The sequence below is a fragment of the Mercenaria mercenaria genome, chromosome 9, assembly GCF_021730395.1.
Source record: "Mercenaria mercenaria strain notata chromosome 9, MADL_Memer_1, whole genome shotgun sequence".
In the NCBI taxonomy this organism is placed as follows: domain Eukaryota; kingdom Metazoa; phylum Mollusca; class Bivalvia; order Venerida; family Veneridae; genus Mercenaria; species Mercenaria mercenaria.
The window spans coordinates 80,006,672-80,022,325 of NC_069369.1; the positions used below are offsets into that span (position 1 = coordinate 80,006,672).

At 32.4% G+C, this 15,654-nt stretch overlaps 2 protein-coding genes across 7 annotated transcripts in view; one reads left to right on the forward strand and one right to left on the reverse strand.

Annotated features, from left to right (window-relative positions):
- The window catches only part of LOC123547562 (ectonucleoside triphosphate diphosphohydrolase 8-like), a 57,813-nt gene extending 56,742 nt beyond the window's left edge, over window positions 1–1,071 (reverse strand). Inside the window, exon 1 of one of the 4 annotated variants that reach the window (XM_045334757.2) lies at window positions 965–1,071. The gene's annotated coding sequence lies outside the window, so the exon portion shown is untranslated. Of the gene's footprint in view, window positions 1–96; window positions 114–433; window positions 930–964 lie in introns of those variants that run through there. The other 3 variants (XM_053551831.1, XM_053551833.1, XM_053551832.1) reach the window with 3 other exon arrangements.
- A 174-nt stretch (window positions 1,072–1,245) lies between these two features.
- Window positions 1,246–15,654, forward strand: part of LOC123547561 (AT-rich interactive domain-containing protein 5B-like) — a 41,618-nt gene continuing 27,209 nt past the window's right edge. For 2 of the 3 annotated variants that reach the window (XM_045334754.2, XM_045334755.2), the window contains exons 1-3: window positions 1,247–1,422; window positions 1,647–1,901; window positions 10,850–11,069. In XM_045334754.2, the coding sequence (XP_045190689.2) occupies window positions 1,402–1,422; window positions 1,647–1,901; window positions 10,850–11,069 (496 nt within the window). In that variant the 5' untranslated portion in view covers window positions 1,247–1,401. Of the gene's footprint in view, window positions 1,423–1,646; window positions 1,902–10,849; window positions 11,070–15,654 lie in introns of all 3 variants that reach the window. The other variant, XM_045334756.2, reaches the window with a different exon arrangement.

The following is a 15,654-nucleotide window of genomic DNA, read 5'->3' on the forward strand; positions in this document are numbered from 1 at the left end:
GTCAGAGAGGCCATTTCTTCTGGTACAGTGAAAAGCACATAGCATTACATATACTGTGTGTTACATACAATCAAATCAGTAACAGAGAAAACTTACTGTTAAGAAATATTTTTCTTTTCGTCATTAAATTGACATGTTAACCATCATGCTTGGAAGACTGCATTGGTCGAGAGGGCTAAGACGCTTTCCTACGGAGGTGAAGGCCCCTGGTTCGAATCCTGGCTACTCCCATTGCGGTGTGTCCTTGGGCAAGACACTTTATCACGATTGCCTCAGTCGACCCAGCTGTAAATGGGTTCCAGCAAATTGCTGGGGGTGAGCTGCCTGGAGTGAGGTATAATTGGTTTTAACTGTTCTTAATATAGGGTCGCAGAAAAGCTCTATAGAGCTTATGTTCATTGTTTCACAAAGCGACGGTTACCTTTACCTTTACCTTTTACTGAAAATTACCTCCATTACGTCAAATTTTGATAGGCACTGCATGTGACTCTGATTTGGAATATCAAATTAAGGGTGTCACTAGAGTCACAGATTTAGCTACCATAACTTAAATGACGTTATTTTTATTTTGTGATGGTCACTTCCATTAATCAGTACGTAACAGCATATGAACATCTCTGCGCTGAAATTTTTTAGCTACCAAACTCGTTGTTAATGTTATACAATGTTTGGCATAATTGTGCTTTCCCTTTGGAAAACATTGTGTACTGGAGCTTCTAATCTGCAACCCTTTATTTCTTCACAGTCATTCTGTAGTTAGCATTCAAAAAGTTCCAAGTAAAGAGCTTTATGTTAGAAACGAAATTGTGAGTACATGTGCAAGAGTTATCTTTCCTGTGGTTAATCTAAAAAGAAAATGTAGTCCTAATAAAGGGGAAATCAAGCTTATCATTTAAAAACCACGGTGTAAAACAACTTGAAAGATTCTTACAACCTCTACGTTAAAACAAAACAAAGATGACACCTTTCATACAGACAAGCAAAAGCTTATAATTATGTTTTTGCTGTCCTGAACTTTGACAGATTCCAGCTTCCGTCAACAATGACTGGTTCTCTAACAGTTCAGACGCTAAATCCGCAAACAATTACGCGTAGTTAAATATTGGGAACCAGATGTTTACAGTTTTAATAAAATGATATTTAACATAATTTTGATGCTTAAAATGTTAAAAATACCATGAAACTCATCTTATGTGTCAAATACCATATTTTGCGCTTATTTTTTCACAATTTAAATGGGTGTATGATCAATTATCGAAGGATTGTAATAATTTATGCTAATGAGGTAGCAAGTGCCCTTTATATGTCGTGACGTCATTAATTAGTGTCTAAATATATCGTATTGTGGAGTGTACATGTATAATCAGAAAATAACAAATATAAAACCTAATAAAAGATGCGATGGAGGAGATTAAGGTGAAGGTAAATATTATCAATTTTATTGACATATTGTTTTACGAGGTTTTAACTATTTATTTTCAATTTTTCACATCTGAAAAAACATTTAAAGTGCGGTTATTTATTGTGCAAATGACCTAGTTTGGAGGCAGCAATTTATCAGATATTTGTTGAGTGAATTATACATGATCGCTTTGCATCGCTTTATTATGCGTTTGTTTTATTAACAAAAAATGTTGAAATTTCAGAAATTTGGACCTTTGTGCGGAAAACATGGTTCAAGCGTGTTTTACAAGGCATTTAAGTATAAAAAGGATGGGAAAAGCAAAATTATATCTTTGGGACAGTTTTTCTTTATGAAAATTTTGGACTCGATCCCCATCTGTATCGGAGAGCTGCAGCTGGTGTGGGAAGACAAGCCGTCGGCGACGGACCTAGCAAGTGTAAGGCTTTATTTTCTGCCAGAATGTACGCCGGATGGGAGACAGTCGAATCATGGAGAGGTACCAGTTTTAATTATTTCATATTAAATTTGAAATTAATTTGTATTTTTTAAAAACGTATTTTTCAGCATTCTAACCCCCTTACAGAACTATTTATTACTTATATTGCTATTTTATTCAGGTCTTTGTTGTTTTTCCCCACGGGAATTTGTTTAAGATTTTTTTTTTAATTAAATGCACGTGATAATTAAACCCCGTGCTTTTCCTGTTGCATATGTGAATTTGTATATTTTAGTTTTAATGCGTTTCAATATGTCAGTGTTTCGATGTATATAATGTTGACATTAATATATCTAATTTTCATTGTTATTGATTGATATCACACATGCTTTGCCGCAGTTGTCCTAAAGTTAATCGATTTTACACAAATAAGATTTTGAGTGTACTATTTGCCATTAAACGTTCAGTGCCCTCAAATTAATGTATAATTGATAAAAATTTCCGCCCCTTTTGTTTAATATTTGAAATATTATTTTTTAATATTGTATAATGTTTTGTAAAGCTATCTACATTAATTTCGTTATTTCCGGATAGGTATTAGCTATATAGATCGATAGAAACTCTCTTCAGATTGCAGTCTGGCATCTCGCGCGCGGGGCTCCCAACGGGGGAAATGTTAGAAAATTGGTGATAAAAAGTAGTAAATTCGAAGCCAAGTGGTGTATTTATAACATATGGCGCACACAATGTGTAGCATACTAGGTGATGAACATATCTCTATCACAAACGTGTCAAGTACTGATTACGCGATATAAAAAATGACACAATGAAATCCATATTTAAACAATTAAACAAGGATTTAAGCAGAAATAAGATAATTGATGACTGCTAAATGTTATTAATAAATAATATTATTAAAATATAATTAAATAGAAATATATAAATTGTTATATTTTTATATATTCCATTGCGTATATTAAAGGAAAGAACGAATCGTTTGCCATTTTTAATTATTCAGGTAAAAATAAACTTCTGTTGAAAAAATTAAATTCAAATAATTATCAAGAATGTGTGCTCAGTTTTTTAGCCACCTGTTTATCAGATAATAAATGACAAGGGGTAACATGGGATATGCATTCAAAATATGTATGTAAATGAAAAGAAATAGCAGATACGCTTATTTGAAAACATCCTGTACAGTATAACAATAATTTCCCATACGGATCTAATAGTGTTTTTTTTTTCGGTGATTATTTGAAAAAAAAATAATGTTTTAAATTATTTGAAGTAAACGCGAGAAAGATGATAATGGCGGTAGTCCCCCGTTGTGAAATTAATGATACATAAATATTGTTAAGCCAGGTAGTAAGCCAGGTAGTATATAAAAGCGAGGGGTTTATAACGACGAGATCAATCGGTGTAATTTTAATACCTTAAATAACTAATGTTGTTTTTTTTATAATACTTCGTTGAATTTATTAAACATGACGTGTGATGTACTTCCTTTTTACATTAACTTAAAACTGTGCATTTCCTTTCATATATAACATACCACTTCAATACAGTCATGTTTTACAATTTTACGAAATCTATTACATCTGGTGTCGTTTTTCCATTACCCCTACGGCGCCCTATATACAATAAACATGTACACTCGGCGAGAAATGAAGAGGTAATTATTTATCATTCATGGGTTTAAAATGTTTCCCCCAGGAGAACCCCCCAGCAGCACAATTTTAATCTTTTTTCTGTGTTTGAATACTAGCCTATGTTTAAATATCATCAAATCCTTTCATGTCACTTAATTTGTGCCACATACAATATTCATTGTTTATTGATTCACAACTGATCTGCGTTACTTTATCGTATTTTTCATTCATATCTATTAAATCTGTAAATGTAACGATCCTTGTATATTACTTTTTGTAGCGGAGCGATTTAGATGAAAACTCAGAATATTTGTATTTTTATATTTGCATAATGATTAAGAGGAGAAATATAGTCTCTATTCATCTATTTTTATTATTTATTTATTTATTTTCTTCCTTGCAGATTCAACCTTTTGTTTACTATTTTATATGATTCTCGTATCCGTTTGTAATAAGAAGTTGGTAGGCGTTATATTTTAAGCCTTAAGACCAGGTGAGATTTTCCGGCTTTAATGATAACAGAATTCGATATTAATCATGTCACGGCCATACCACTTGCACATATCCGGGTAATTTTCTTGCCGACTGTGAATACCGGCATCTGCTGAACCGCAGTTTATTATATTGTTTGCGTTCCCTTGACTTTAAAATATTTACAGTAATATATATACTTTCTGAGGTTAATCATTGTTACCTCTAATATAAGATATTTTTAGTAATATGTATACTCTCTGAAGTTATTTATTTATTTATTTATGCTGGTTCTGGTGAAGGTCTGCTGTGTAACAAATATACATCTTAAAATGAAGTTTAGCAGCAAAACGCCCTCGTTGGTAACTAATATTTTGTTTCACCGCTTCGGCTGAGTTGGGTCACGTTATAATTTAACTCCGTGTTTATGCATAACAAAGAATATCGTGTTCAAAAAATATTACATGACATCGTGTACTAGTACATAATTTATTGTTTTGTAATTATGCATAACTTTTATATAAAATACGCTAATTGTTAAACTTAATTTCATTTCGCGGTCATATATTTTATGTATTTTCTGTTTGGTATTAAAGCTAGCTTATGTTAAAAGTGTAAGCTTAATTGTCTTTTATAAGTAAGTGCTCCGGAACAAACGGTTTAATTCATTAATCAGACTCGCAGCTGGTAAAAAAAATAAAATACAAGATATATATTGATGTATTCACGTGAAAAGTATTCGTACATGATGGTTAGTTATACACGTCTGCCAGAACAAAGCTGTGTGTACGCGAACAAGTATGTTAACTGTTTGTATTGCGCGTATTATTAATTCGTAAGTTGATAACGTATTTTTTAGCTCATCTGATTTTTTGAAAAAAAATGATGAGTTATTGTCATCACTTGAGCGGTTGTCGGCGTCGGCGTCGGCGTCGGCGTCGGCGTCTGCGTCGGCGTTGCCTGGTTAAGTTTTATGTTTAGGTCAGCTTTTCTCCTAAACTATCAAAGCTATTGCTTTGAAACTTGGAAGACTTGTTCACCATCATAAGCTGACCCTGTATAGCAAGAAACATAACTCCATCTTGCTTTTTGCAAGATTTATGGCCCCTTTTGTACTTAGAAAATATCAGATTTCTTGGTTAAGTTTTATGTTTAGGTCAACTTTTCTCCTAAACTATCAAAGCTATTGCTTTGAAACTTGGAATACTTGTTCACCATCATAAGCAGACCCTGTACATCAAGAAACATAACTCCATCTTGCTTTTTGCAAGAATTATTGCCCCTTTTGGACTTAGAAAATCAGTTTTCTTGGTTAAGTTTTATGTTTAGGTCAACTTTTCTCCTAAACTATCAAAGCTATTGCTTTGAAACTTGCAACACTTGTTCACCATCATAAGCTGACCCTGTACAGCAAGAAACATAACTCCATCCTGCTTTTTGCAAGATTTATGGCCCCTTTTGGACTTAGAAAATATCAGATTTCTTGGTTAAGTTTTATGTTTAGGTCAACTTTTTCTCTTAAACTATCAAAGCTATTGCTTTGAAACTTGCAACACTTGTTCACCATCATAAGCTGACCCTGTACAGCAAGCAACATAACTCCATCCTGCTTTTTGCAATAATTATTGCCCCTTTTGGACTTAGAAAATCATTTTCTTGGTTGAGTATTATGTTTAAGGCAACTTTTCTCATAAACTATCAAAGCTATTGCTTTAAAACTTGCAACAGTTTTTCACAATCATAATTGGACACTGTACATCAAGAAACATAACTCTATCCTGCTTTTTGCAAGAATGATGATCCTTTTTAGACTTAGAAAATCATGGGTAGGACAATATTTCTATTATACAAAAAAAATCAGATGAGCGTCAGCACCCGCAAGGCGGTGCTCTTGTTTTAGATTTATGATTAAATATTCACGCGCTTTCGATTTAAATGATCTCAATGTAGTCTCGCAATAAAGTGAGTAAAATAGACACACCATCGGTCTTATTAACTTGTGAATTTCGATTTGACAGACGTTAGTGTTCTACTTTTTTTCTTTTTTTTTAATTTTGTGAATTTTGTGAAGTATATTTGGTACAGTTTTGTTTATTTTGTACTTCACTTCAATCATGGTATATTGCTCTTAGAAAAAAAGATATTACTATTTAGAATAATCTAAATCTACACGAAAGAATCAGTAATTTGAAAATGTTCTTTTCTTATTTACAATATAAATGAATCGAGCAGGAAGACCAACATTGTGGGGGTATCATTCATTTTCTAAAGGTTTTTTTTTTTTCAAATATATTTTTGCAACCGGCTGTTTTTGTGTAATTTAAATAACATATTATTTGGTTAATCTAAAAGCGTTCATAATATTTGTCGACCAAGACCTGATAATTTCTTTCTTTACATATTAGGAGAGAATGCGTGCGTATGATGATATTACAGGGAGAACATCAATTGATTTTCCTCAACGCTTAGTTTCTAAATATGTAAATGTCTATTGATTAAAACGGAAGGTAACTTTTGTCCTTTTTCTTTCGGGAGAAAACGCTAATTACGTATCTGTTCCGACATTACATGATACAAAACTATTAAACTTTACATTTTCCTGAAATTTTAATATAATATGTTTTTTCCGGCCAGTAAAGTATTGCGTGATTGTTGTGGTTTGAAACTAGTTTGCCGTTTCAATACGATTAAACGTAATAGCTTTCAGACACAATGCTCATATTGCCTTAATTGGAATTTATTCGAAATTTTAATGCTGAGAAGAAGTCACGTGTTTAACCATGTTTTCTGTAACACACGCAGCTTTTATCTTTCAAAAAGAAAACAGAAAGGCAGTTTCAGTATTTTAGGTTCACTTTAAATTCTATCAAATGAACTTTACTGTGCGTAATGCATATAAAGAACTTTGACAACAGTAACCTATATTCTAGGAAGCAGACACAAAGTGTTAAGCACTGCTTCAGATTCTGCAGCAGAGTCACGTATAATAGGGAGATGAATCTCTTTTTGTCAGTTTTCCTCCTGTTATTAAATAATTTTATAAAAAAGAAACGTACGAATGACTACGAGACGGAACTTTATTGAGGAAAAAATATATAGTCCAAGACAAAAGGGAGTTGCTGCAAAATAGAAACCCTGTTCAAACCAATAGCGATCAATGGACCAATTTGTTTTGAAATATAAAATGTTTCGCTCTGGACACGGAATGTGAAGAAAACGATATACCAGAACTAGAGTGGGAATAAAATACTTTAAATTGTTTAATTAAATCGAGGCCACTTTATACGCAGACTTATCATTAAACCATTTGCACGTAAATCGGCGCAAATAATTTAGCAATTTCTTGTTGTAAAGTTAAAAAATACGCAGTATCATGAGCAGAGAGATGAAATATACAAGATATGAAATGTTTTTAATGGGGAAGCTTTGATGATGTCGAAAAAAGTTACGACGAAAATACAAGTTACCCGGCATGTACACGCATCGTTAGGATTTTCCGCCTGGCAAATATTGATAAAAGGCGAGGGTATTAATGAGTGATAAAATGAATTACAGTGTTTTCCAGAAACATATTATTTAATTAGTCAAATATCTAAGTGTTGTAATGACGTTTGTCATTTTTTAAACTTTTGACACACATACGAAGCCGTTTGCCGTTTCTGGGTAGGCCTATGTGTAATGTACACACGTTTAACTTGTGGAATTTTCAGTCCTCATTTTTAGCTCGACTATTCAATAGGGGAGCTATCCTACTCGCCCCGGCGTCGGCGTGAGCGTGAGTGTGAGCCGGAGCGTGAGCGTCACACAAATGTTAAAGTTTGCGTACCACCCCAAATATTTTCAAAGTCCATTGAGATATTGCTTTGATATTTTGCATACTTGTTTACCATCATGACCCCAGTCTGTAAAAAAGGAGGAGGCAACTCTATCAAGCATTTTGACTGAATTATGGCCCATTTTCGACTTAGAATATGCTTATTGTAATGTTAAAGTTTGCGTACCACCCCAAATATTTTCAAAGTCCATTGAGATATTGCTTTGATATTTTGCATACTTGTTTACCATCATGACCCCAGTCTGTAAAAAGGAGGAGGCAACTCTATCAAGCATTTTGACTGAATTATGGTCCCTTTTCGACTTAGAATATGCTTATTGTAATGTTAAAGTTTTACTCATAGCTTATATTATACTATCAAGCACTGAGAAAAGTCGAGCGCGCTGTCAACTGACAGCTCTTGTCTAAGATTAAATTACATAAACTTGTATAAAAATGAATTTGGAGGTAAAGTAATAAAGTTTGACCATGTACGACTTGTCGAAACATTTGAATGTTCACAAAGGCCTTAGGGATGTGCCGACTTACATTTATGTTTAACTTACCGTGCATCAATGTACTTTTAAAAAAATAGCTCGTATCGTTAAATGGTTTGTTCTTAATTTGATTATGTATATTGTCTCTTGTAGTTCTAGTTAGAACGGTCATTTACACTTGTTTTATGTTGTATGTAAATTTATATGTTTGTAAATGAATGAGACGTAAATAAACTATAAAATTATCGGCAAAACAACACAAATTTGTGGAAACCGGAGACTTGTGTAAGTTATAACCGGAAACACACATTCTTGCAGACGCTTTGCTTCATCTGACAGGTTATTATACATGTTTCAATACATAATTTAATTGAAAAAAAAGGAACATGAAAATATTCACTTTTGAAAAAAAAGTAGCATTTTAAAATATAAAAAATCGAAATATTAAAGCAAATACATATGTATGGCGATTTATATCAGTTAAGAACGAGTGATATAGCGTTGTAATTCAAATGGTAAACAGGCAAAACACGTGGTATGTTTCCCTGAGCATCGTAGATTATTTAAAACATTTTCATGTTGAAATAAAGAACAAGGAAAGGTCTAAAATACGACTGTGTAAATATGCTTGTAGATTTGCCATCTTAATTAATATATATATAAACATTTGTAAAATGAGAAATAAAACGGGATAAACATTACAAGTATAAAACATATTTGAGAAAGGGGTTGTATTTAAATAGATCTTTTTATCTCCCGCACGAGCCCCAGCATATTAAAGTATAGATGAGATGTTTTTGTATCGAATGACACATTTTGATAAACGGCTGCCGTTTTACTGTCCCGTGTAGATTTTGTAAGAGGTGTTCCGTTATAACTTGAAGTAAATTACCTTTTTGCTGTTTAATACCACTTAATTAATTAATATCCAGCAATACATCTACAATAAATAGGCCAGTTTCATCGTTCAGTTTCAATATAATATTCGCTACGTGATATGAAAATGTCTTTGACAATATTTTCAGTTAAAATATTGTTGTTGTTGTTGTTGTTGTTGTTGTAATCGTTCTTTACTCCACTGGTTACAGAAGTGTTGCTGCTCCTCTTGTGTGCGTGTATGTTTTTTTTTTTTTTTTTTTTTTTTTGTATTATTTTTTTTTTGGTGGGGAGGGAGTGGAAAGGGGATGTTGTGTTTTTTTTTCTGATATTTTTTAACTTAACATAGTTAGGAAAAATCCATATGCTGTTGAAAATTATGTTAATTTTCCTACGGACAAATTAGATCCTATAGCGCGCTCTGTGCATTGATTTTACCATCACATATTGGTTATAGAAGAAGAAAACACATGATCAGTGTGGAGTGATAATGAAGATCTGAAAATTCAAGTCATACGAGTAATACAAGCGGAGCTTCATTTAGATAATATTTCATATCTGTAATAAAACATGTGCGATTTATTCGCGTTCGTGAATATGCGTTGTTGCGTGTTATTAATTAAATGTAAGATGCGTTTGTTCATATCTGACAATGATGATGTTGAGGTCGATGATGATGATGATGATGATAATTATTATCATTATTATTAAAATAATAAATTATTGTTATTATTATTATTATTATTACTACTACTACAACCGCGACGATGGTAACTGTGATAATTTGTTGATGAATGATCACTTTATTTTCCGTACTGTCGAGTTCCGCTTGAAGTAGCCTATTATTTCACTTTGTCAAAAAGGAAAAACGGCGTCAATTACGTATTTATAATCCTTTAACTTTGTGTCCGTATTTGTTAACAAGTATTTTTGTGTACTTTTACACAACCCCGTTTAAGTTACCAGTTTTCATTTCCCTTTGTTGTTTTAAACAGTTGACTACCTACGTAATATATCGTCAGAATTGTCAAAAAAACAACACGTTTTATTCTAGATCTACATAAGTTAAGGATACAGATTCGGTAAAACTGTTCAGCTTTTGCGAAAAAAAAAATGCCCAAAGATTTGGTTTCACGCCAATAAACAAGAGGAGCGATTGCCTTTCTTGCGTATGATATGTTAGAAGACCATATGCGTCTCTTAGAAATCTTGGGTCGGAAACTTTTTCTCCACAAGCACGCATGCACACAGTTTTAGTTCATGACGTGCCGACGTCGTTCAGTTCATGACGTGCCGGCGTCGGTCATCAGCATTTCGAGGGTTGAACGCAATACTGTCGCAAGTCCTTCTTTATCCAATAGGAGTTACTACAGTATTGCGTTCAGCCCTCGAATTACACCTTCATGACCTGAAGTATGTATGAAAACGGCGATACTATATACATTGGTTGAAGTGCATGTTTCATGTGTATTACACTTGTTTCGTTTAAAGTGTCGAGAAACAGCAGTGGGGTCTTGACGGGTTCGGGGGGTAAGAAAACCTCATGACAAAGTGTTAAATGCCTATATTACTTTGTTCTGTGCGTAGTGGTTGTACAGAAAAGAGGCATTTTATTCTATCGGGTATCGCAGGCTATTCCCGCCATTTTATATTAGAGATTGAAGAGTATTTGACGAAGAAATATTTTTTTTATTTTTACAGGATGAGGTGTTGGCTTATTACGAAAAGATCGTGCTAAAACTAAATGATCTTGCTTCCATGGTGGTACACGATGTTTCATGGAGTGATGGACGCCGGGCGTTCACGTGTGCACGTGACAAGAGCGCTCGTGACAGTGAATATGACGAGCTTACGGATGCTTTCAAGATGAACAGTTATGGTTTAGACAACAGGGACATTGAGAAAGAAAAAGATGCTGCAGGTATGACAAATATTTTGGACGCTTCATTTTTTTGTGTGCATGCGCGTTCTGTTAATCACTAATCATTAGTTTGCACGTTATTCGCGTGACAATTATCAGCGTAACTAACGTACCCGTTTTTTAGGGGTTTTAGCAATAACACCGATATCTCGTTCAGTTAGTCGGATTTGTTGTTGCTAGACGCTGTTGCTGTGTAGACGTTGATTCCAATCCTCAGTGGCCCTGGCTCTAAATGACAGAGAATTACATTATAATTCATATGCATTTTTTTCTTCAAATGATCATCGCTGCCCAAGGATACTAAAATAGTTCTCTAAAAACAGTGAAGATATAGAAAATATGTCTCCCTGCAGTGAAAAAAAATAATAAAATGAAAATATGAGTTTTAATTAATCAGTATTTTGCAATATTTCATTGAAAAGTATTTAATAATAACCTATATTTTTAATGGGTTGAGTTAACCAGATTCCTTTTGGCCTTTGGAAATTTTTTGCTTTGACTGTATTAGGAGGTACATTAAGTTCTGTGATAATTGAGATAACTGTAACCAAGTCTATTTGTTGTTCTGTTAAAATGTGCCCCTTTCTTCTAAACGAAATATGTCTGTTGCAAATCATGGCAGATGATTGATAAGGTATCTTTCATTGCAGAGAAGTGTTTTAAAATGTTTTGCACTTTTTTCATTTGAAATTACATTAATTTGTAAACTATTGCATATTTAGCTAGCATGTACTGGCGTGTGTATGGTTTGTAGTACCATTTGTCCACCCCTTCACCTAGCATTTTGCATAAGTGGTCTTGGCATTTGTTCACCCTACTCTATAGCATCTTGGCAGTGATGGTATGGTGTTCTGTTAGGCCATTTTTGTTCCACCCTTCACTCTATAGCATTTTGGCAGTGATAGTATGGTGTTCTGTTAGGGCCATTTTTGTTCCACCCTTCACTCTATAGCATCTTGGCAGTGATGGTATGGTGTTCTGTTAGGGCCATTTTTGTTCCACCCTTCACTCTATAGCATCTTGGCAGTGATGGTATGGTGTTCTGTTAGGGCCATTTTTGTTCCACCCCTTCACTCTATAGCATCTTGGCAGTGATAGTATGGTGTTCTGTTAGGGCCATTGTTGTTTCACCTTTCACTCTGTCGACTGGTAAGGATAGTAGTGAAATAATATGATTCGAAGATAATATGCGATAGCATGATAATGTGAAAACTAGTCCAAATAATAGGACGTTTCGGGACAGCGTGATAACTTTTGACTGTCGTTGTCCCGTTAAAGGGATGACAACTAAAAAATATCAGATCATAAAATAAGTCATCTCGATGGCGAAATGAGTAAGGCTATGTGAAAACATGATAACTTGATGTGAAGAAACGATATTGGCATCATGCTTCAGCGTTGTGTTTGTGCATTGTTTTATCAAATTAATGTTAATTTGAGTGAAATCACAAAAGTACAATATTGTTATTGCACTTTCATCTTGTTTTCACATTGTGTTATCACACTACTGACTTAAGCGCCCCTTAAAATTCAGCCTAAGGGAGAGAAATAACGAAAGGAATAAAGTGTGATGTGACATTTCACAATGCAATACTGTAAAATCATGTAATTTCGTGGGCATGAAATTTTGTGGTTTTGGTCGAAATGGCAATTTCATGGGGATATAAATTCGTGGACTTCCACTTTGGAACATATTATGAATGGGAATATTACTTGTTCGTTGGGAATAAATTTCGTGGATTGACTCGACCACAAAATCCACAAAATTTAGTCCCCCACAAATTAATGATTTTACAGTATGATAATTTAGCCATTGGTTCTAGGGGCAATATTGAAATAATATGATGTGAAAATGCAAATGATATGATCCAAAAGTGAGATATTGATATTTCATCTTTGCATTGGTTTTTTGCCTTGTATTATTAGGCCAGCACATTGTGTATTTGCATCTTCACATCATGCAGGTTGTTGTACATACCAGCTAGCTGTGTGAAGGGATGAATCAAACTTGGCTCTTACAGAATACTGTACATATTTAAAGTATATAATATAATAGATCTGTGAATACCACAGTACATAGATTCTATTGTAACATCAGATAAACAGTCTTTTCTGCATAACCTAAATAAACAAGGCTTTAATTATGTAAATTTTAATTGATATATATATGTTCAGTGTTTAGTTAATATGAAAATCTTACAATAAGTTACATGTCTTATCATTGAATTATTAACCACATATTCTATTAATTCAACTACCATAAATTTTGAGGATGTGTCAATTCACTAAATCAACATACAGTACAATATTGTTAATGTTTTTGTTAATAAAAAATCATCCCTCAAAATCTTTTCTACAAACAGTCAGTTTTTGATAAAATCTGATCATGACCCTATCAGTACATAGGTAGACCAGACTGCTCTAAATATCTATGCAAATTTTGTGGTAGATAAGGTATTTTTGCAGTTAATATTTCAAATACTTGGTTTAAATGGGTAACTTAATCCATTGTGAAGTGCTGAAGTTTTTTTTTTCTCTTTTTTTTTGTACATAAAACCTTCTGAAAATTAGTCAATTACATTACTTTCTTGTTAAATATTTCAAGTTGTTAGTTGCCCATTAATTAGGCAAGATTTTTGTTGAGACACTTAGATTTAGATAATCGTTGTCCATCAGATATACACATAAATTTTAGTTTAAAAAATGATGAAAAGATATTTATTTAAGAATAAAACATAGATTGTTAATTTTAAACAGTATGAAAACATTAGATCTGAATCTGATATGTTTGTATGTTTTAAGGTGATTAAATAATTTGATTTCTCAATGTTATGATGTTTATAATGACTCATACTGAATATAAATGTGTTTTAAATGTAATTAATCATTTGATTGCTATATATATACATGTATGTATATCAGCAATTAGATGAAGGTATACAATATATATATGATGTTTGTTTCAGTAGTAAGGCGTAAAAAAAAAATTGTTTGTTTCCGGTATCTCGACCTACCCTAAATTTTTGGCCCGACCCTAAATGTTTTTATGGCCTTGGAGAATATTTTTTTCAACTTTTTAACAAAAAGATGCAAAACTGCACTTTTTATGCTTTAAACATGGCCTGTGATGTTAGAAATCAACTTACTGATGCTCTAAAGGCATAACCCCCTTATTTGTAACAAATAAATTAATTTTGACAAAAAAATAATTTCCGAAAAGTCTCCCTTAATAAAAAAAAATTTCCAAAAAAAAAAAATTTTCCGACCTACCTACCCTAATTTTTTTGAGCATGTTACCGGAAACAAAGAATTTTTTTTTTAGGCCTAAAAGCTCTGTATTGCAAGATGGAGTATTTTGATTCTACTCAGGTGCAAAGGCTGATATAAAATCATGTATATATACTGCATGACCTACAGAAATAAGAATGAAATTTTTTATTATGTATATTGGTTTTAGATAATATTTGTAAAAACCTTTGTACAGCATCTTATTTTAAATACACCTTTCATAACATAGTTTCTGTACTTTAAATATGTAATATATTTTGCACAAATGTGTATATCATTGACATATTATATAATGTAACGAACAGCCTTTATACAATATCTATATCCGATATGTATGATTTAAATTTAAGGCATTTTGAGAGGACTGGAACAAAAAATATGAATGATTGGCTTTAAGATGGTTTAAAACATATTTATACAATGATTGAATTGTTATTTTTTGGTTTTATATATATGTATATATTCATCAAATAGTTTCAAATAAAAAATATATCAAACATTGATAAGTTATGCAGCGGTATAATAAAATGATTGTCAAATTGTTACCATGGTAAAAAGTAGAAGGTGATTCATAAATTACTAAAGGCCAAACTTTGTAAACCTTGTTTTATTGGGCCAAGCCATATCATTCTCAGTATAATTTATGTTGTTGTGAGAAAAAAATCAATTCATCAATATATAGATAATCAGAGTCCTTTTGAAATCAAATTCTTAAAACACGAAACTTTTATTTGCCCAAGTGATTTAATATCTTAAGTATTCTTTTTTCTAGTTTAATAACTACTTTTCTAACCTTTTGTTATTTTGTGTTATATTGTTTTAGCAATGGCTTGATAATCGATCGTTATTGAACTATGGGTCGTCGATAAGTTGATAAATTAACTCATAAATGTTTAAATGTTAGTGACTTCTCTTTTGAAATTGTATTTCATTTATCCAATTTCATTAATTCTCAACTTTTTGGCAGGTTGCCAGGATATTGGGCGGGATGAAGTTTAAAATCAACATAACACTGTGTAAATACATTATTTCATCTGTTAGAATGTTAGCTACATTTCTATGTCACAATGATAAAATAGTACAAGATTATTTTTTCATTACATGAATTGGTAAAAGAAATGATATATTTTTCACTATAGAAAAAAATGTATATGATGTTCTTTTCTATCTATCCTATAAATTAATTAAATTATTGTATATTGTTAAGTATATGTATTTTGTTGTAGCTGTGCTGTATGCATTTTGTTAATAAATATTGAATTAAATTAATTAGGTAATTTAAATACGGATGCATCAT